The sequence below is a fragment of the Durio zibethinus genome, chromosome 16 (assembly GCF_047325235.1).
Source record: "Durio zibethinus cultivar Kanyao isolate XHJ-2024 chromosome 16, ASM4732523v1, whole genome shotgun sequence".
Classification (NCBI taxonomy): Eukaryota; Viridiplantae; Streptophyta; class Magnoliopsida; order Malvales; family Malvaceae; genus Durio; species Durio zibethinus.
Window position 1 is genome coordinate 4,773,204 of NC_143177.1, and position 20,765 is coordinate 4,793,968.

General features: G+C 28.4%; 1 protein-coding gene across 1 annotated transcript; it reads left to right on the forward strand.

Annotated features, from left to right (window-relative positions):
- The first annotated feature begins 17,857 nt into the window (after positions 1–17,857).
- Positions 17,858–20,285, forward strand: LOC111298497 (uncharacterized). The gene is made up of 2 exons (XM_022893214.2): positions 17,858–18,206; positions 19,843–20,285. The coding sequence occupies exons 1-2, from the start codon at positions 18,060–18,062 to the stop codon at positions 19,933–19,935; spliced, it is 240 nt and encodes a 79-aa protein (XP_022748949.1). The 5' UTR covers positions 17,858–18,059; the 3' UTR covers positions 19,936–20,285.
- The last annotated feature ends 480 nt before the right edge of the window (positions 20,286–20,765 follow it).

The window sequence follows — 20,765 nt, forward strand, 5'->3', positions numbered from 1 at the left end:
TTTTTATGTAGTATTCTTAAATTACTTGTATTTTCATCTTCATCCATGTAGTTTTTCTCACTCATTTACTAGTTTATTGGCTGTCATTATATGTTTTAAAGAGTTTTTGGTGATGCAATCTTATGATTATGTGTTTTATTGCTTTGTGATTTATTTGCTACATGTTTTGTGATTTTAAAAAAATGGTTTTCTTTAACTAGTTATTTTGGTAGTTTGTTATGTGTTTAATAAAATGATTTTCTAAATATGCTTTTTAAGCGTTTGATAAATGTTTTATTTTGAATAAATGATAGTTCTTTAATTGCTCGATGTTAGTTCTTTAATTGCCTGATGTGTGCTTGATATGTCTTAGCTTTTGTATTCGATTTTCAATGGTAATAATGTTTGTTAGATGTTTGAATACATTTACTAAGTTACAAAATTATGTGTTCACGGTGTATTAAAATTGTTTGGATAAAGAAAAATGTAAGTTTTCAATAACTTTTCAAGTGTTTGAAAAAATAGCTACATGGTATTTTTAGTGTTTGATCATTTGCTCATACCATGATCATGCATTAAGCACTTGCCATACATTACTTACATATTAAAACCTTAATTAGAAAATAAAATCATGATTTTTTGGCTTGCTACGAAAGTCTGTCTAGATGTTGGAAATTTTTGAAAAAGTTCATAAAAATCATGAAAACCTTAAAATACCTCAAGCCTTAAACCTTAAACCCTAAAACTTAAAACCTTAGACCTAAACCTCAAGCTTCAAGCCCTAAATTAATCATAAACCCTAAAATCGTAAACCTTAAACCTTAAATTACCCATAAACCTAAAGTCAACCCTTAAACCCAAAAATCAAACTTTAAACCCTAAAGTCAATTCCTAATACTAAAATCAAACAGTAAAACTAAAAAGTCAACCTTAAACTCTAAATTACCTTAAACCTTAAATTATTCAAACCCTAAACTCTACTTGAACCCTTAAATTACCCAAATCCTAAAACGTATCTGAAACCTTAAATCCTACTTGTAACCTTAAGCTACTCAAACCCTAAAACCTAGCCCTTAATCCTAAATTTGACCTAAACCTAAAATCAAATCCAAACACCAAAAATCATTCTAAAATTCAAAAGATTTTTATGAAAATCTTAGATGAAATAATATGTTCCTTAATGCTACTTAAAGGATGGCGTACATAAGAGATTTTATTTCATTAAGTTTTTTATATGATTCCTTAACAAAAAATAAAAAAATAAAACAGAACAAAAATGAACTCTTGGATTTAAAAAGTTGTACCTAAATTTTGCCTAGAGGTTGGGAAGTTCAGGTGGTCTCTGTATATTTAAAAATTCCATTTCAAAATAAATATGCCAATTTCATCCCATTATCATGTGTGACATTCATTTGCGTATGTTTATTTTTAGATTGTTGTTTGCATTCATTTCACATCCTTATGTCTTTTAATTATTATTATTCATTTATTAAGTGTAGCATTATCATTTTTTTTTTTTGCGTAAAATGTTTTTCATGAAAGATGTTATAAAAATATGGATTTTGAAATAAAACTAAAATAACATTTTAAGAGAAATAATTCTTGGTACTCTACCTAGAGGTTGGAGAGTCACTAGTAATTATTATCTACAAAGAATGTTATTTTCATTTTAAAGAAGTGTTATTGTGGATCTTAAGTAGAAAAAGTTATCTTTAAACTTTACTTAAATGTTAGAGAATTTTGAGGTAATTATTTAACCTAAAGATTTTTCACAATACTTATAAATAAGGTTTTCTTTTTATCAAATAAAATTAATTTTTTTTTCCAAAAAACAGGTGAAGGGAATTTTCAACAAATTTCAAGTTGAACATTTTTATCCAATACCAAAAAGATGACATATAATTAATTGATACCATTTTTAAATAGGCATTGTGGGAGTGCTAATCTTTGCCTATGTGTAACTTACTCCCAAACACAACTTTGTTTTCAAAGACTAAAAAATCTTTCTGATAAACCTTAAATTCATTTTTTTTTGTTTTATTAAAAAGATAAATTTTTTAAGTACCTAATAAAAAAGTTTGCTGGTGACTCCCAATTTTTTTTTATTTACAAAAGTTTACGTTCCTTGGTTGGGTTCATGAATCCATACATTGCAGCAGCTTGGCAACTTCGCTGGAAATATTTTTTAGAGTCAAGCTAAAAGTTAATCATCCATTACCTCATTTTTAGGTTTAATGATTTTAGTTGATATTTAATTTTAATTCCCTTTATTTTAATTCTTTCAAAAATATTGCATGTTAGTTAATATTGTAGTTTGATTGTCATTTGTTCTTCTCTTATATTGTTTTAACTTAAATATCTCTTTGCACACTTTTTGCATATTTAGTTGCATGTATCAGCTTTATAATAAAGTATTGTCCCTATTATGAGGAAGTAAAGTAGCTATGCTTTCATGAGGTGATAACCTTCATATTTGCTAGCGAAACACTTTTACTTAGATTGAACCATTTCCTTTTATATTTTATAATGGGTGAGGATTGAGATGCCTCACTAGTTTATAATGGACGATGATGTAAGGAACAATTTGAAAACCTTTAGATGTGAAAAATCCCAACGATGGATACCATGAACTTTAGGTGAATAGCCTTAGGTAGTGCCATGTCAACCTTTTTTGTAAAAATTACTCGACTTAGGACATGTGAGAAACATTTTGATACAACCTATACATAGGGGTAGTAATGATGTAAAAAAACTAAAATTTTGAAAAAAAAAGAAAAAAATTATAAAAAATTCTTCCAATAAAATATTCTTTGTACATACTATTTGATTTATCTAGTGTTTGTCCAAGAATTTCATTGTTAGGAAAAATTATTTTTTTAAAAAATATTTTTTTTTAATTTTCCAATAAAAAAAATCAAAATAGAGAGGTTTTTCTTAATTTATTTGTTTTATGAAAGGTATAAAGTGTGAAAAAAAAACTTTGAATGTTGGTCATTTTACATGCTTGTTTTTCATAAGAAATGTTTTTTTTTAATTTTTATTTGTTTGTCAGAAAAGAAAAGAAAAGAAAATTTTGATTTTGAAAGTTGTTTTTATCCCCTGCACTTCATTTGATTACTTTTGCGCTTACTTTAATCATGTTTCAAATTTGAAAATAATGAGGTTGTACATACACTTCATTTCATGCACACTTGGATGGTAGTGTCAATTTTATTAAATTTGCATAGTACAGGCATTGCATTTCTTGTAAACATATCTCATCATTTGTGGTAGGGTATTTCGTAAGCGTGTTTCATCATTTTTGTACATACATCTCATTACCTATGTAGTATTGTAATCATGTTTCAGGCATATAGATTCATAAATGATATGAGTTTAATAAAATTTTTGTTTCATAAAAATATATTTCATCACCAATAAAAAGCATGATTGTTGTTAATTTGGCATCATATGTAAATATTTATTTTTTAAGCATCTATGCATTTCAGTAGCATTTATATGTCACTCATGCCTTCATGATAATTTCATACACAGTTAATATCATGCAATGTAGATTCAATTTAATTTTTTTTAGTAAATGAAGATTCAATAACGTTGATTTCTTGCTAAATATTTAAAATTAGTTTTGTTGAGAACATGAAAGAAAGTAAGGCTAGAATAAAAGAGATTAAAGAAACCCAATAGGAGATTATGGAGAGGGTGACTGAAATTCAAGAAATTATTGATAGGCAAATGGCAGAATTGAGACAAATGTTGATAGGTTTATTAAAGGTCAAGGGAGTTGCTAATAACCTTGAGCCAAGAGATAAGGCAAACGTTATACAAGGCCACATAGCTAAACTTCTCAAAACATGCCATCATAGTCAACTAGGACACAACATTGCAACTATATGAGTCCTTCTATGAGCCAACCATAAGTTTAAGTCCACATTTATCCGAGAATTAAGCTAGCCATAGGTTCAAGTCCACATTAATCCAAGAACTAATCTTATTCATCCCATAATGGTTCCTAACTTTGATCACTCACAAGAATAAGAGAAATTGTGAATTATATCTGACCTAGTGGAGAATATTGAAATGCAAAGTAAATATGATAGATTGGAGGAAAGGCTAAGAGCAATGAAGAGAAGTGACATCTTTGTAAGAATTGATGCTATGATCTCAGCCTTGTGCTAAACTTGGTCATCCCGACCAAATTCAAAGCCCCAGACTTTGAAAAGTATAATGGAACAAAGTGCCTTTTTCTATATCACAATGTTTTGCCAAAGATTATAGGATATACCCACAATGACAAGTTACTAATCCATTGCTTGTAAAATATTTTGACCAGATCTATAGCAAAATGGCATTTATAGTTGGACTGAAGCAAAATCCATTAATTGAAATATTTAGCCAGAACATTTATTGTGTAATGTAAGCATGTAGTAGTTATGGCACCGTATAGATTATCCTTCCAAAATATGGAGAAGAACCTTAATGAGACTTTCAAGGAGTATAACCTATCATAACATATCGTTTTAGAGACTTGATTGATCACTGATGTAAACATTTAAAATCGAAAAAAAAAAGATGAGTCGCGAACAATCTATTTTAAGGTGTGATTGGCCACCAAATTTTTTTTTATATTTTTAATAAAACAATAAAATAGATTTAAAGTTTGTTAAAAAGATAATTTTAGTCTACAAAAACAAGATTGGGTTTGGAAGTCGATTACACATTGGGAAGAATTAATACCCTCATAGTGCCTATAAAAATTAGTATTAATTAACCAAGTGCCATCTATAGTTTTGGACAAAAATGATTTTTATTTAAAATTTAATAATAATTCATTTTTTAAAAAAGAAAGAAAACCAATTAAAAATCTTTATTTAGGAATATTGTGAAAATTTTTAAATTAAAGAAATACCTTATAATTTTCTGACATATAGGTAGAATTCAAGGGTAATCCTTTTCATTCAAGATTCACCACAAATTCCTTTAAAAATAAAAAATAACATTCTTAGCAAAAGATAATTGTTGGTCGCTTTCCAATATCTAGGTAGAATACCTAAAATTATCTTCTTTAGAATGTTATTTTAATTTTATTTCTATTGAAACCAATTTTTTAAAGAACTTTTAATGCAGTAAAAAATGAAAAATACTATAATTAACCATAAACATCAATAATAAATATATGTATATATGAAATGAAATCAAGCATTAATCCAAAATAAGATATATACAATGTATGCAATAAATGGGGATGAGTTACGAATTTAAGATTGGGTCTTTAAATATAAAAAAACTATGTGGACTTCCTAACCTTTAGGTAGAGTTTGTGTGCAACTTTTTATATTTAAAATCTCATTTTATTTTTATTTTTTATTTAATTTTATTATTTTAAAATATGAAATTATATGAAAATTTTTAATGAAATAAAAATTTTTAAATAACCCATCTTCTAGGCAACATTCGAGAATAAATTATTTCACAAAAGGTTTTTACATAAAACTTTGAATTTCGGATGGTCTCAAAGTTTTGAATGGATTAAGACTTGGACTTCACCTAAGGTTTAAAGTTTCACCTAAGATTTATGGTTTCATCTAAGGGTTTCATCTAAGTGTTTCGGGCTTTACTTAGGGTTTAGGGTTTCACATAGGGTTTTGAATTTCATTTTAGGGTTTCGAGTTTTATCTAGGATTTAGAGTTTCGTTTTAGAGTTTTGCTTTAAGGTTTCATTTTAAGGTTTCACATAAGGGTTTTACTTTAGGGCTTGAAAAATTTACGAGCATCTCTAAAAATCTTTAACACATAGGCAAATTTTTGAAGCAAGCTCATTTTTCATAACTTCTCTAAAAATGAATTTTTATACTTTTATGTATTTTTTTCTTAAATTTTTATTATTATTTATTTATTTATTTTTCTATCTTTTCTCCTTTTCATAAAAACTTTTATTATTATTATTATTATTATTATTATTATTATTATTATTATTCATTACTTTTACTATTATTTATTTTTATGATTTAAAAATTCTTTAACATCTAGGTGGCATTATTTTTTAAAACATAAATTTGATTTTCTTCCGACATCTAGGCATGGATTAAAATAACTTTTTTTCTTTTGAAAATTTATTTATTATATTATTATACTTGTAGGAGATTATAAAATATAAATAACAATGAAAGTGCATAAATATAATCAAAGACAATATAAACATGTCAATTTGTATCATAACCTATGCCATTAAACAATCAAGATCAAACATAAGCTAAAAAAAATCGTATGTTGGTAAAAATAATAATAGAAATAATGCAAAAAGTTATTTATTCATATGATCTAAGATTTTTTATTATTATTTGTACTATTTGGATTTTCATTTTTATTATTATTATTATTATTATTATTATTATTATTATTATTATTTAAAAAAATCTCCTTTGACGATACAAGCTTGCGTGAATAGCTCACCCTTTTGTCAAAATGGCTAACATGACCCACATACAAAAAGGAGCAAAAAAAAAAAAGAGAAGATTGAAACTGTGGAGCTTACCCCCTACGTAAAAACAAAAACCATGAAAGAAAAACAAAACCTTTAAACCTTTTTACGTGCAAACCAATCTCATTTCTTATTTTGATTTTGTTTTTATGCTAAAAAACCTTCTTTTCACATTAAAACTAGTGGATTACAAGCACAAGCAATGCCTTAAGGTCCTATAATGGTAGAAGAACCGAAACCTAATGTGAAAACACCTTTTTTCCCAAGCCCTTTAAAACTTCTATAAATCCTTTCTATCTATTCTTCCACATAGCTTTCGGTTTACTAAAAAAATAGAGCTTCTTTTCATTGCTTATACCAGAAAATATGATTCAAAAGAGGGTACTTCAACTACCTATAGCAACTTAGTGTGAAAAAAAAATGCACGGATGAGAGGGAAAAAGCCATAGGTGAAAAGCTACCTATTTTATTTGTTTCTACTAGAGTTTTTTTGGTTTTCTTTTTGTGTTGAATGCTTTTTGTGTTAGTAGATTTAAGAAAAACAGAAATAGTAAGAAAGAAGAAAATATGGCTTTGAGGTATGAATAACACTGTCTTAAAGGTAATTATGCCTATAGGATACAACAAAGCCTTAAAACTCTCTAAATTAGAAGTAGTAAAATTGGTCAGGCAGAAAGATCTACTTATAATAAATGAACAGTCATTAATCAAATCAATTCAAAAAGTATGACATTATGTATAGTCATATTTTATTGTTTAAATAAACTTTATTTAAACAATCATGTCTTTTACTGTTCAAGCATATTTATTCAGAATCAATAATATTTTGAAATAAATAAATAAAATAATAATAAAGATTTAAAAATTAAATCTATTTGCCAAACAAGCTCAAGTGCCCATCTTTGATTTTTAAAATTGTCCAACCCACTAGGAAAACTCCTAGTAAGCCCAAAGACTTAGCTTACTCCAAAACTTAGCTCAGTTACTTAAATAATATAAGTAATTTCTTTTAAACCATTTATAAGTGATCTTTCTACTTAATGTGGGATACACCACATTCTAAACTACCAACATTTTGTTCCTTACCATTTCTTTTCAACTTGCTTCCTTTTCGATTGTTTTTTTTTTTTTGCTTACTATTGGTTCACATTCCTTTTCATGAATGCCAGCCTGCTATTTCTATTTTTTTCTAGCACTTCCTGTTTCTGTTTCTTTTTTTCTGCTACTATCGCCTTTCTCATGAACGCTTTTTTTCAATCACATTTTTTGCTAAAAAGCCTCCTTTACATGCCCAATTTTTTTTTGCTTTATGCTTATGTCTTCCTCTGCTTTTTTTTTTTTTTTTTTGCTGTTGAATCGTGTTCCAGTTCTTAGTATCTTACTCTTCACATTGTTGCTCTTTTTTAACTTTTTATGTTTTCTACTATTTTTTCTCACTTTTTCCTGTTGTCGCTCCCCTGTCCCGTTCTCTTTTCCTACAACCCTTCCTTTTCTGGTTCCTTTTTGTTTCGTCTTTTTGTTTCACGACCCAGGCCACAATGCACGATTCTCTCTCACTTTTTTTATCAATTTTTTTCTGGTGTCCTGCCTTGGTGCCCCACATTTTCCACTTCATGCATTTCATGATAAGTTACCATTTTCATGCAAGAACTTTAGGCCAAATGGGCACTTTTATGGGCCATTAAATGGGCTTTCAATTAAGGAGCTAATGTTTGAGGGCCTTGGCCCCTCTTATTTGGGTTTAAGTTTTATTTGTTTAGATTTTTTTAAAAATTATATATATTGTATATATATATATTTTGGTCAAGCTTTTTCTTATATTTTATATTTTATATTATATTATATTTATTATTTAGTTTTTTATTTTGTGGCCAACAATGGGCCATTAATGGGCTTTAAGAATTGGCCTTTATCAAGCCTTATATTGGGTCATTTTGGGTACTATTAAAGCCAATTCAATGGGTCTCACTATGGGCATTTGAAAATGGGCCATGTAATAGGCTCAAAAAATTATGGTTAGGGCTTAATTGCAAAATTAAGCTCGAGTTAAAGTGAAAATATCTCGAACAAAATTAAATGTCTACGTGCCTATCGTTAAGGGGATCTGGTAGCCCAAGTTCGACCCTCATTGATTGAAAAGGAAACAACAATATTCTTTATTAGTATGCTTAAGGCCCCATAAAATAAGAAATTGGTGGTGAATGTTACTAAAAATTTTGATAACATAGTGATTTTTTAGGGAAACAATAGAAAATGTGATAAAAAATGACAAGATTGAGGTAAGTGAGGGAACTGATGTTGAAGGAGGTAGTACACCCAAGAAAAAGAAAATAAAAATGTAAACAGTCACACTTGAGGGACAATTATATGAGAATTTTATCCTATACAATCCTTATCATCCTCACCAACCTTACAACATGCAAGTAGTCATAGTTGGTGGGGAACCATCTAAGAATTTCATCCATACAATCTTTATCATATTTATTGACCTAACTACTTAGTCACTAATCATACCTCTCAAAGTCCATATCTTTATGAACCAGGTTTTCAACCAAATATCCAACCTCAAATGATCATTGGCAATACTCTTCTTGCCTTTGGTTCTATATCTGAAGATGCCATTAACCCAATGAAAAGCCAAAGAGGACAATAAAACAATCATGAGAAATTTTCAATTCCCATTTCCAATCTCTTGCCTTTACTAGTAAAAAATCAATATTTGGCTTTTATACCATTGAAAACAATTCTAAATACATTATCTAAGAGTTATGATCCTAATAGTAAGTATGATTATTACATGGAGGCAATTGGCTATTCGATTGTAAAGTGTAGGCAATTGAAAAAAAAAAATAAGAGGCTCTTATCAAGAGCGGTATTTTGACTACAAAACTTATGGAACAATGAAAACCAACTCTATCTAATTAGATGAGTTGATATGGGAGGGAGTTTTAGGTTTTGAACAATTAAGGTAGGATTTTTTTAACCTTTGAACTATTATTTGTGTATGCCATGTATATGGTGTTGCAAAGTGATATTTGCATTAATATTATTGGATGAATGCTTTGGAGTCTTGTTATGAAAATTGATTTTTTTTATGTAGTTGTTCATAATAAAAGACCACACGATTAGTTTCCAAAATAAAAAAGTAGCATAGAGAAGAAAAAAGAAAAAAGAAGAGAGAAAAATGAAAACAAGGCATTTTTTTTAAATAATAAGAGGAGTCTTTAAAGAATTGGTGATCATTATTAGGAATGAACCAATCCTAATAAAGACCCTCACTTTTTTCCTCTAAAATTATTTTTTGGCTAAGATCATTTGAATGAAAATCACTCAAGAGCCTTAATGTTTCAAGGAGCATACACTTGAATTCTTTGAAACCAAATCTTCACTTGATTGTACCATAGCAAAAAAGGGTGATAATATTTTTCTAAGCAATAAATAATGAAACGATTAATTTAAAAATCTTTCTAGTGGATTTCTGAAAAATTAAACAAACGTGACATTTTCTAAGACTCTAGTTATTGGTAATTTGATATGTGTCAAGATTATGCTAGACCCTCTAGTGAAAAAGTCACCTATCTAGATCTTTTCAAATAATCTAAAACACACCAGTCCTTTAATTCTTTACCAAATTTTCTTTGCTCCATGTGTTGGGGCATATTGACTAAAATAACAAAGATCATTTGTCGCCTTAAGATAACCTAAGTTATAGCCAATCCTTTTCATTTGTAAAGTTATATGAAAACTTTGATACCTTGAATGAGTTCATTAGGAGTGGCATGTTACAATGAGGCATCTTTCATGAATTATGTTATCGACAAAGTGGATTAATGTATGAGTTATGAGGGCATGTAAAAAATTGATTGTGACATCATACACTTGAAAAATTCAAATAAATTAAAATAAAGACTTCAAAATTTTGAAAAAGGCCAAAAAAAATCTGTCAAAAAAAGGAAAAGAAGACTAGAAAGGCCAAAATGAAAAAAAGAAAAAAGAGAAAATCAAAGAATTCCTAAAAAGGAAAATTTTGGTAAAAAAAACCATTTTTTAAATTCACTTTCCAAAAAGGAATTGCTCTTCAAATTAAGTGATTGTGCTTTATATGACAAATGGTCATTTGTCATCATTTTTCACAAATATAACATTATTCTTTTAATACTTTTTTAAGCTTGATGAATTTTTTCTAAGTGAACCTTGCCTAGGATCACCTCTATATTGGGGAACAAAAAAAGGACATGTTTAATAATCATGCATGGCAAAATCCTAAAAGGAACCCCTATAGGTTAAGAGGAAAATATTAAATAAAATTAGTTCCTCAAAAGTTTTAAACCCATTAGCCAAAACTGGATATATAAAAAGAAAAAAAGAAAAAAAGAAAAAAAAGAAAAAAAGAAAAAAAAAAGGAAAAAAGAAAAAGAAATAAAATGATTAAGTAGAAAGTATGAAAAGATGAAATGACAAATACTGTAAAGTGAATATTTCAAATAAGAAAGAATAATCATTAGTTTCATCACCCTTAAACACTTATTTTTTATCCTATTTATCCTTTTTTTTTTACAAGCTCAAACCTTGATCTATGTTATGTTCTTAGAAAAGTTCATTTGGATCAAGCATTGATATTTAAATCGAGGAGTTTTTCCTTGAAAAACTGCCATAAACCTATGAATCTTTTACTTTCTTTCATTGCCAAGCTACCCATTTGTACTGCCAACCAATTTTGGATGAAATTTGAATTTCTAAGTGCTTGGTGGAATAATCAACAAAAATGAAAATGAGAAAAAAAAAAGGAATGGGCCTCTAAAGTGAAAACCTTAAAAAAAAAAAAGATAGTTTAGAACAAATTTAAAAACTTTTAAACCAATTGTAGTACCTAACAAAGTAAGAGAATCCAAATTGAAGCAACCTATAATTTTGGGAGATTCAATATGCTAATGCCCTGAAAGTTTGCAATTATTTAAAAGGATTGATTTTGAAAATTTGACTCTTTTTCTTCCATTTCTAAATGATCTTCTAAAATTTTAAGCTTCTCATAGCTAGTTTTGTCATCCTTCAAAATACCACATTTGCAGATTAAAAAGTGTTAAATATGTTCGGTTCTTAAAGAATTTATGAATTTAAAAAATTCATGTTTTATTTGTAAGCCTAAATGGATGAATATATATTCTTTTTATTCTTTTCAAGTTACAAAACCTTCTTGAATGAATGAAGACCTTAATGTTCTAGATTGTTCAATCAATTTGAAAAGGAAATTGTCATGTCTTTCATTTATAATAGGGAAACCAATTTTCAAAAGAGTTCAAAGTCGCATTTTTTTGGATATTTCATTATTTTTTATCGTGGAATTTAATTAAGTGGGATGATTTTGTTAATCATTTTGAAAAATTTTAAGTGACCAATTATGCAATTTTGTAATGAATAATGAAATTAGTTGATTAGAAATGTTTTTCATTAAAGATTAAACATTTTTGAAAAACTAATAGATTCTTTTATGCACTCAAGAAGTAAAAAGAACATAGTTATTTATCTTATTGATTTTTACATGAAGCATATAATAAGTTTGAAATGATCATACACATGTGATATGTTCGAATCAATGATGAAAGCAAGAAGGGTAGAATAATTAAGAGTGAAAATGAAAAAAAAATCAGTAAGTACTGCTTGAAGAGAAAAGATAGTGAAAACTGGTAAAGATACAATGGGAATGATAGGTGAAGGAATAAAGAAAAGGATATGAGGAAGAGAAGACCATTTTGAGATGAAGTTGAGGAGCTAATTTGATGAGCAAAGAGAAATTAAGAGAATTAAAATTTGAAAATTGAAAAGAAAAAGGAATCATACTTCTTTTGCTTAACCAGGAAGAGAATGTATGGCGCAATGACTTTACAAGCTTCATCACATTCGGTCAAAGCAAATCCAAAAAGCTATCATGTATTCCTTCCACAATGGTGACTAGATGCATTCGGCCAAGATGAAGTTGAAACTTACCATGAAAGTTGTTGATTAATCTTGAAAAACTTCACTTGAGTAGGATTTTACTCATTTAAAATTCAAAAATTGGATAAAAATCCAATTGCTCTTGAAACTCTAAGCCTTAGTTGAATCTAATGTAGGATATTATCCATGATTTGATCCAAATACAAGCAAGGGCCAAGATTGACCTACCAAGACTCCATTCGGCCAAGACCACTCAAGCATAGAGAGTCTCATTCGGTCATAAAGCTTAGAAGACCAAGATAAAGCTCATCTAATTGTATTTGAATTAAAATCAACCACCTATGTAGTTTATCCCCTTTGGCTAAACCTATGCCTATTAATAGGCAAGACCATTCACTTATTTCATCATCTCTCTCCTCATTTTTCTTCTTTCTTCTAGTTACTTTAATTTTTTTCTCTAAGTTAAGGTATTGGCTTAAGTGACAGATTTGCCAATTTTCAAGTTCTTGTTCTTTAAATCTTTTTTTTTCAATCAAGAAGTATTTTCATTCAAAGATTTCTTTTCTTGTTTGCTTGTTTGCAAAATCTTGTTCTTGTTTTCTTTACTATTCGGCAAAGCATTCTTTTTTCAATATTAAACTAAGTTTTTTTTTTTTTTAATTTTCTTGCAAGATTCTGCTCCATGTTCTTTCTTGATCTTTAATTTCTTTCATGCAACTGTTATTTACTTTCAAAGCAATTTGACATCTTGTTTACAAATATTTTAAATCTTTACTTTATAATCTTTTAAGTTTTGGCTTTAGGATTAGTTGATTGGCATTAAGCTTTAGTTTCCCAAGTGACAGTTGGTGCAGTTTAAAACTCTGCCTACTCATTGCTTTTTATCTTTATTAAAACCTGATAACCCTAAAATCTTATAATTTCATTTGTTTAGACATAGGATCTTAAGCTTTCGCCTTTGGTACTTGTGAATTATCCAACATTGCATTCTATAATCTATGTTGAGACAATACTTGGAATACACCATTTTATTACTTAATTTGTGCAATTGTAGGCTCTATACAAAAAGTAGTAATTAATAAGGGAAAAGACATTTGCATTTACATTTTCACATAGAGCATTTGCATTAGGAAGACATGTACTTGCATCTTTGCATGGAATAGAAAATCTGCATTCACATAATCATTTCAAAAGTCCTTTGAATCATGGTTATGTTTGCCAAATTTTGATGATAAAATAAGAAAGAGAAAATTTGTTCTTTGAAATTTAAAACATTTGAGAAATGGTATGGGACATTTCTGGGAAAAAAAGGGTTGTAAAAGAAATGAAATAATGAATGTTTACAAATCTAAAGATAAGATGTTTTGAAATAAAGAATGAAAAACTTTTAAGACAAAAAATGAAAATTTCAGAATGGAAAAAATTTCAAACTCTAAAGGAGATTATGATTAGGAGAATGGGTTCAAGATTTCCAAGACCTTTGGGCAAAGTATTATATTTTTAAATGATTTTTAAGACCTTCAAGAAAGATTTGTAAGACCTTTAGATAAAGTCTTACATTTTTGAATGATTTCCTAAACCTCTAGGTAAAATCTTAAATTTTTGAATGATTTCCAAGACTTCCGAACAAAATCTTAAATTCTTTGAATGATTTTCAAGACCTCCAAGTAGAATCTTAAAATTTTGAATGATTATAAGATCTTTGGACAAAATTATAAAATTTTGAATGACTTTCAAGACCTCTTGGTAGAATTTTAAATTTGTGAATGATTATCAAGACCTTCAGGTAAATCTTAAATTTTTGAATGATTTTCAAGATCTTTGTGTAGAATTTTAAATTTTGTGAATAATTTTAAGATTTTCAAGTAAGATTAGTAAGTTTTTCGAATTAAATATGCTTTAGTGTCGAGATTTATAATACCTTATGGTGTAATCTCTAAGTTTTTTAGGCAAGATTCATAAGTTTTTTTATATTGAATTTGTTTTAATGTCGAGATTTATAAGATCTTAAGGTTTAGCCTTAAGAAGATTTTTTAAGTTCTTCGAGCAAGATTCATAATTTTAAATTTGGTGTGTAATAAGACCCTAATAACAATGGCATATTTCTTCATCTTTTCAAATTCATCAACTTGTTGCAATAACGCTAACAAATTTGACTTTTAGCTTCATGAATTTCACCATCATAAGCAATCGCTAAAGCATCAATCTTATCTAGAAGTTTTTCAAAGAACATAGCTCTAGATATTTTTGACTCAAATTTGCAACAAATTCCACTATCATATTCTTAAGTGCTATTTTGTGCCAGGAAAATTGTACCTACTTTTAGTTTTGTTACTAGAATACTTCTTGGTGCAAATGACTCCTTGTAAGCAAGATTACCCTAACTACTATTTGATGGTTTATAAGAAGTGTATTGAATGAACAAGTGAATGACATGCTTAGTAGGTGGAGAAATTGTCTTATCTAGTACATTTGGAATTATCATTTCAATGATAGGCCTTTTTGTTGATAATCCACTAACTATATCTTGACAGTTTGAATCAATCTTTTCCATGTTCTTAGAACCACTAGTGTATTAAGGACTAGCAGCCAACAACATTGCATTCAATTTGTCATAGTCTTCGTCTATCAATTGTGGAACCTTTTCATTATTATAAAAAACAATAAGCTTAGAACCAAAGTCATAAGAAGCAAAACCTGATGGAGTATAGCTTAAGTATTTGACGAATTTGCTCTCGTTGTTCATCTAACGTGGCATCCATCTTGGCATCAATGATTTTTTTTTTGTTGGTCTCACCATTTAGGCATGATTGAGCTTGCGGCTATTAACTCATCCACTTGGATTTATAAAGCTTGAACCTACATTGTAATGGCTTGTAGCTTGGTTGAATCTTGTAATAGCTTTGATACCATTTGTAACAAATTGATAATATTTGGATGGCTAGAAAATAAGAGTAAAAAATAAACTAGAGAAAGAAAAAAGAATTGAAAAAATTAACAAAAAAGTTTGAAATTTTTCATTTATGTGAAGCTCATTACAAGGTTCTTACATATATAAGAACATGTTGCCAAAATTTTAGATATTCTGACCAACCATAAAAGAGCATTTTTTGATAGCTTAATTAATTAACTAATCATTGTTGCCATACCATGAGCTGCTAGCCTAAATTCTAATGGTATATTGCTAGCTCTTTATTCCTTGCTTCTCTTCTAAGACATTTGTCATTAGCTTCTCTCTATTGCTCTTGAATTTTATCTTGTGTGTCATAGCCTCTGGTATGTTAGCTATTCTCATTAACTTTACTTTCATGATTAGTTTAGCACTGATGATAGCTACTAAATTCATCATAGGAATGAGGGGATTTGAAATAAATCTTTTTTATGGTTTTTAATCATTGGTGGATGGTACAATACAATAGCATCAATGAAATTTTCAATGCTAGAATTTGGGCTTTAAGGTTTTTAAGGTTTAGTTTGAATTTTTTGGCCATTGAATCTTAGTTTTTGACCAAAACCTAGGTTTGGCTTAATTTTTCAACTAGTGTTCTTAGATTTAGAGACAAGTCAAAAAGGAATTCCAATTAGAGGGTGAAATAAAACATTTAAGAAATGAAAATTTTGGGCTTTTATAATGAAACCAAAGCAAAGTGTTTTGACTAAAGTTAACCCTTGCTAAGACTTATGTCGACTCATGATCCACCTATCTGACTCGCTTTTATGCTCGTTAACTCATATTGACTAGGTTATTTATTTATTTATTTTATTTGTTTAGTTTTATTTATTTATTTATTTATTTACATATATTTGGTTGTTTAAAAAACGTAAGACAAACAATAATTAAATTAAATAAAAATTAAAAATTAGTTAATTAAACATTTAGAGATTAAATGATTAAATAATTATAAATTAGATAAATTTTAATTTTCTTTCTTTCACAAAAAATAAAATAAATGTGATAATGAAATTCTAAAAAGTTATAAATATGGTGATTTTCTAAAAAAATTTTAGGTGAAAAATTTTTTCTAAATTTTTTTAGAATAATGGATAATTTAGATAAAATTTCAATGTACAAATAAAAATAAGAAAAAAATAAATTAGAAATTACATAATTAAATAATTAAAAATCATAAATTAATTTTTTTCCATAAAACATTTAATAAATTTAATTACAGAGCCTCTTTAATGAAATGAATAGGTTTCTTGAATATACTTGAAGTAAGAAAAGTTTTTAAGAATTCTGTCAAAATGTTAGACAAAAAGTAAAAGTTGTCTAATATTTTAAATGATGAAATTTAATTAAGGATAAAAGATCATTTTAATTAAGACAATTTGAGATAATATAAGATTAATTGATAATATATTAGGATAGACGTTATGGGGGTGTTAAGACTTTTCTGACTTTTAAATCTAATTTTATTTTGTAGATAAGAAGCTATTTTTTTTTAAGATATTCTAATCAAGTTTAGAATTTTTTTAGAATTGATAGATTAAAATAAGTGACTATTCACACCTAATAAAAAAAATATTAGTGTCGATTTTTTTTTGTGTCTGGTGATCAAATTCTCAAAATTGCATGTTATAACAAATACAAACTTCAAAATTAAATAATTATGTATTAAATTTTATAAATTAGGTCTATACATTATTTTTTTTTTAGTAATTTCATTACATCTTCACGGAGTTTAGAGTATCTTTCATTACTTTTACATATAAGGACATATAAAGACTAATCTACATATTAAAGAGTAACAAATAATAATAATAATAAATAAATAAATAAACAAAATAAATAAATAAAAATAATATAAAGTAATCAATCTCAAGAGAGATTTTAAAATTTTAAATATGAATAAAAATAATACTAAAATTATATGAAAGTGACATCATTTAAAATTTTCATAAAAATCGTATGTAAGTTTGGTAAAATCAATAATATATTTTGTATTTGATATCTCAATAAAATTATTATATAATAATTTTTATGTTTTACATATATTTAATATGAAATAAATATAATAAAAATATACGAATTATCAAATTTAATTACGGGATAACAATTATACTAAATATAATATTAGGACCATCAAGCTATTCTAAGTAGGAGTAAGGTATTTTTTTTATTTTTTTATAGAAATTAAATGCCCACTTAGTATTTAATACTAAACTTTGAATGCATGAAGGATGATATTCGTGAACCTAATTAACAAAATGGATTCTCATTATTCTAATTAACTCGGAATTTCTTAAATTTAATATTATAATTTTGGCTTTAATCCCAAATATGCTTACGATCTTTAGTGCGTAGAATTAAGTTATTGACTTTTTAGTACATGCAAATAAGCCTATAATGTTTTATTTTATAATAAATATAACCATAAACTTTTAATATCACATAAAAAGCAGTGACAGTACTCCTAAGGCCAATCCTGACTAATAAATAATTAATCATGTCGAATAAAAACAGGAGCAAGTCAGATGGGGTTCATGGCATGGGTGCTAGAATGAGGCTTTGTTTATGGATCGGCCCAAATCCAGAATCTTTTGTTTAGATAATTTTTTTTTTGATTCGGTGTTACCAGCGGCAGGGTAAGGGATTCCTGGATTCAGCGCAGTTGGTAAATAGAAAAGGCGTTGAGAACGTTGTCTGAAGGAAGCAGATTTGAGAGAGATGGCAGGAGGAATAGGAGCGTTTTGGGGAACAAGAGTGATGGAGATAGTGAAGAAGCATGATTCCGGAGGCCTCGTTTGGAAGAGAATTAAGCTCACTTCTACCCGCAAAGCCAACGCCAAGAAGCGTCTCCATCGCGTTTGGCAGGTACTAAAACTCTTTATTACCTTCTCTCCTTTTTCCTGTTTTACTGCTATATGTTTCTTTCTAGGGTTTTACCCCTTTTGGCTTATTTATACACTTTCTTATCATTTCAATGCTTAAGCTTTTCATGCCAAACCTTTCTTCTTCCTCGGTTTCTTGTTTTGGTAATTGATAGTTTATTTTCTGAACTGATTCAGTTAGCTGTTGACAAATAGTTGGAATTCAATGTTCAAGTTAACAATGACCGTTTATTACATGTAGAGCTATGTATATTTGAGCTCCGACTCTCAATTTAGTTGCAAATTTTATAAACACAATAAATTGCAAAGTCGATCATACATGCTCAAGATAGAATGGCCAGTTTAATTTCATCTGGTATTCATCTTTAAGAGTATTAACTATTCAGGAGTGATGTTTTCCTCTTTGTGTTTGTTTATGTGTCCCTTTTCTGTAACTCATACAAAATGGTTCTTCCATTTCATGGCCATTGGCATGGGATGTTCAATGCTGATGTAGAACAAGTTTTGAGATTTTAAGTTCCTGTGTGTGTTCTTTTCAAGGGACTTATAGAGATAGGCTGGCTGATCAGTGAATTCGAGTTGAGTGGTTTAAAATTGAGCATCCAGAACTAGATAGAAAATCTTGAGTTCTTAAGAAGGGATAGTACTCAAGTGCTCCTAGGACATTTTTACTTTATATCTAATTATTTGGCTGGTCGATTGATTGCACTCATTCTACATGGAAATAAATGTAGTTTAAAATTTCTTACATTAGGTTTCTGCTTACCATGAATTTATTGTTATGGTGGTACTCATTTAAGACAATCAGCATCGATTGCTTCTGAGCCTTTCTCTTGCTTGGATCAAAACAACTATTTGAGTTTTAACCTTTTGCGGACATTAAATTATTTAATTACTACCATGTAATATTGTGAGAAAATATTATTTTGATAAACTAAGCGCTTAACCTTTTTCTGTGGCCTTCAGATGGACTCAAATCCTATTTTATGCTCATTATTAGGGGAAAGCAATCAGTCGGATCAGTCCTGAAAGAAACCACTTTATTTAACCGACCATTTAAATAGAACTAACCAAACCGACTTAACTAAATTCATTCGGTTTCATTTAGTCCAGTTGATTGGAACCGACTTAAGCTCACCCCTACTTGTTATCTATGAAATGGACTTATGACTTTAACAAATATACGAAAGAAACCTAATGTAGCTTTTATTTAGTGGTTCAGAGATTCAATTTGCTGCTGTTGGAACTTAGCCTGCCTATCACCAATTTTACTTCCCCTTAAGGCCCAGGCCTCCAACTGAAAAGCCACAAATTTATAACCATTAAGAAAGAAATCACCATGGAATCTTCTATTTTTACTGTTTGCCTTGCATTCCGTAACAGTCCCTGAATGCATTTTATTACCCATGGTTTTCATTCAACTGCATGCTGCAAAACTCTGAAATGTTTAGGTTATTGTAATTACCCTTTTATTACCCTGTATACAGATGAATTTGCAGAGTGTTGATCCCATAATTTTGGACTTCTGGATCATTATGTTTTCTTGCTTAATGGATTTTAGATATCATCATTCAAAATTTATATATCTCTGAGATACTCAAAATGTTTATTTCTTTTAGAATGAAGCTGTTTTAAGGGCATGTGCAGAACCACCTCCTTCAAAAACAACTGATGTTGTAGCTGGTGGTGCTGGCGAGAAAAAGGGGGAATAGCCAACTTTATGGACAAATTGAGTAAGACACTACATGCACCTCAAAGGAGGATTTTGGTTATTCTTGGCTTCATGGTGCAAAATTTTTAAAGTTTGAGATTTGAATTTAGTTGGATGTTATCAGGACGACTATTTATTATTGTTTAAGGCCATTGCTGTATCATCTTGGAGCATATAGTAGTATGCAGCTTTTAGTTATTGGACATAGGCAATCATAATCTCATATCTCTTAGCAACTTTCATGTGAGCACTAGCTTGTGAATGAAACATTCTGAAGTTGCTTGCTGATGCTGTGAATCTTTTTAACTGGTTCAAGCTGGCTTGATGAAATATGGTTTTTCTGAATGCTTATTTTTCACTTGTTTATTCTAAGATGATCACATCACTAATAATAGTAAAATCGATTTACAGGTGTAAATCACAATATGATGGCTAAGAGTGTAATTGAACTAAACACGAATTAATTTTGTTATTGTTGTGATTTATATGTTTAATTAACAAGTTTTGAAATGTTTTCCATAATCATTTGTTATTTGTTAAACTTAATATACAAATAAAAATAAAATTTATTCACAAACTTTTTTGTCAAACATTTTTTCGTGTACACTCTAATGATCGTATGTTAGGTTCAAAGAATGAAGTTTGAAGTTTGAGATGAAGGGATTCATTTAAAATTTCACATTCTTAAAATTCAGCCGCTTCTGGTTTGCTTGCATCGGCTGTTGACAGGGACATTATGGTAAAGCTGACTTTAATTTAATTGATGATGGAGTGGCCTGTGCAGATTTGTACGTCATATTGGCAACAGCATATCATTGTAAGGTCCCCTCT

Bases quoted from the DNA above. Each gene is read 5' to 3' on its own strand.
- LOC111298497 (XM_022893214.2), top strand. From the start codon at position 18,060: ATGGCAGGAGGAATAGGAGCGTTTTGGGGAACAAGAGTGATGGAGATA. The intron at 18,207-19,842 runs GTACTAAAACTC...TATTTCTTTTAG, and splicing joins GTCTCCATCGCGTTTGGCAG to AATGAAGCTGTTTTAAGGGC.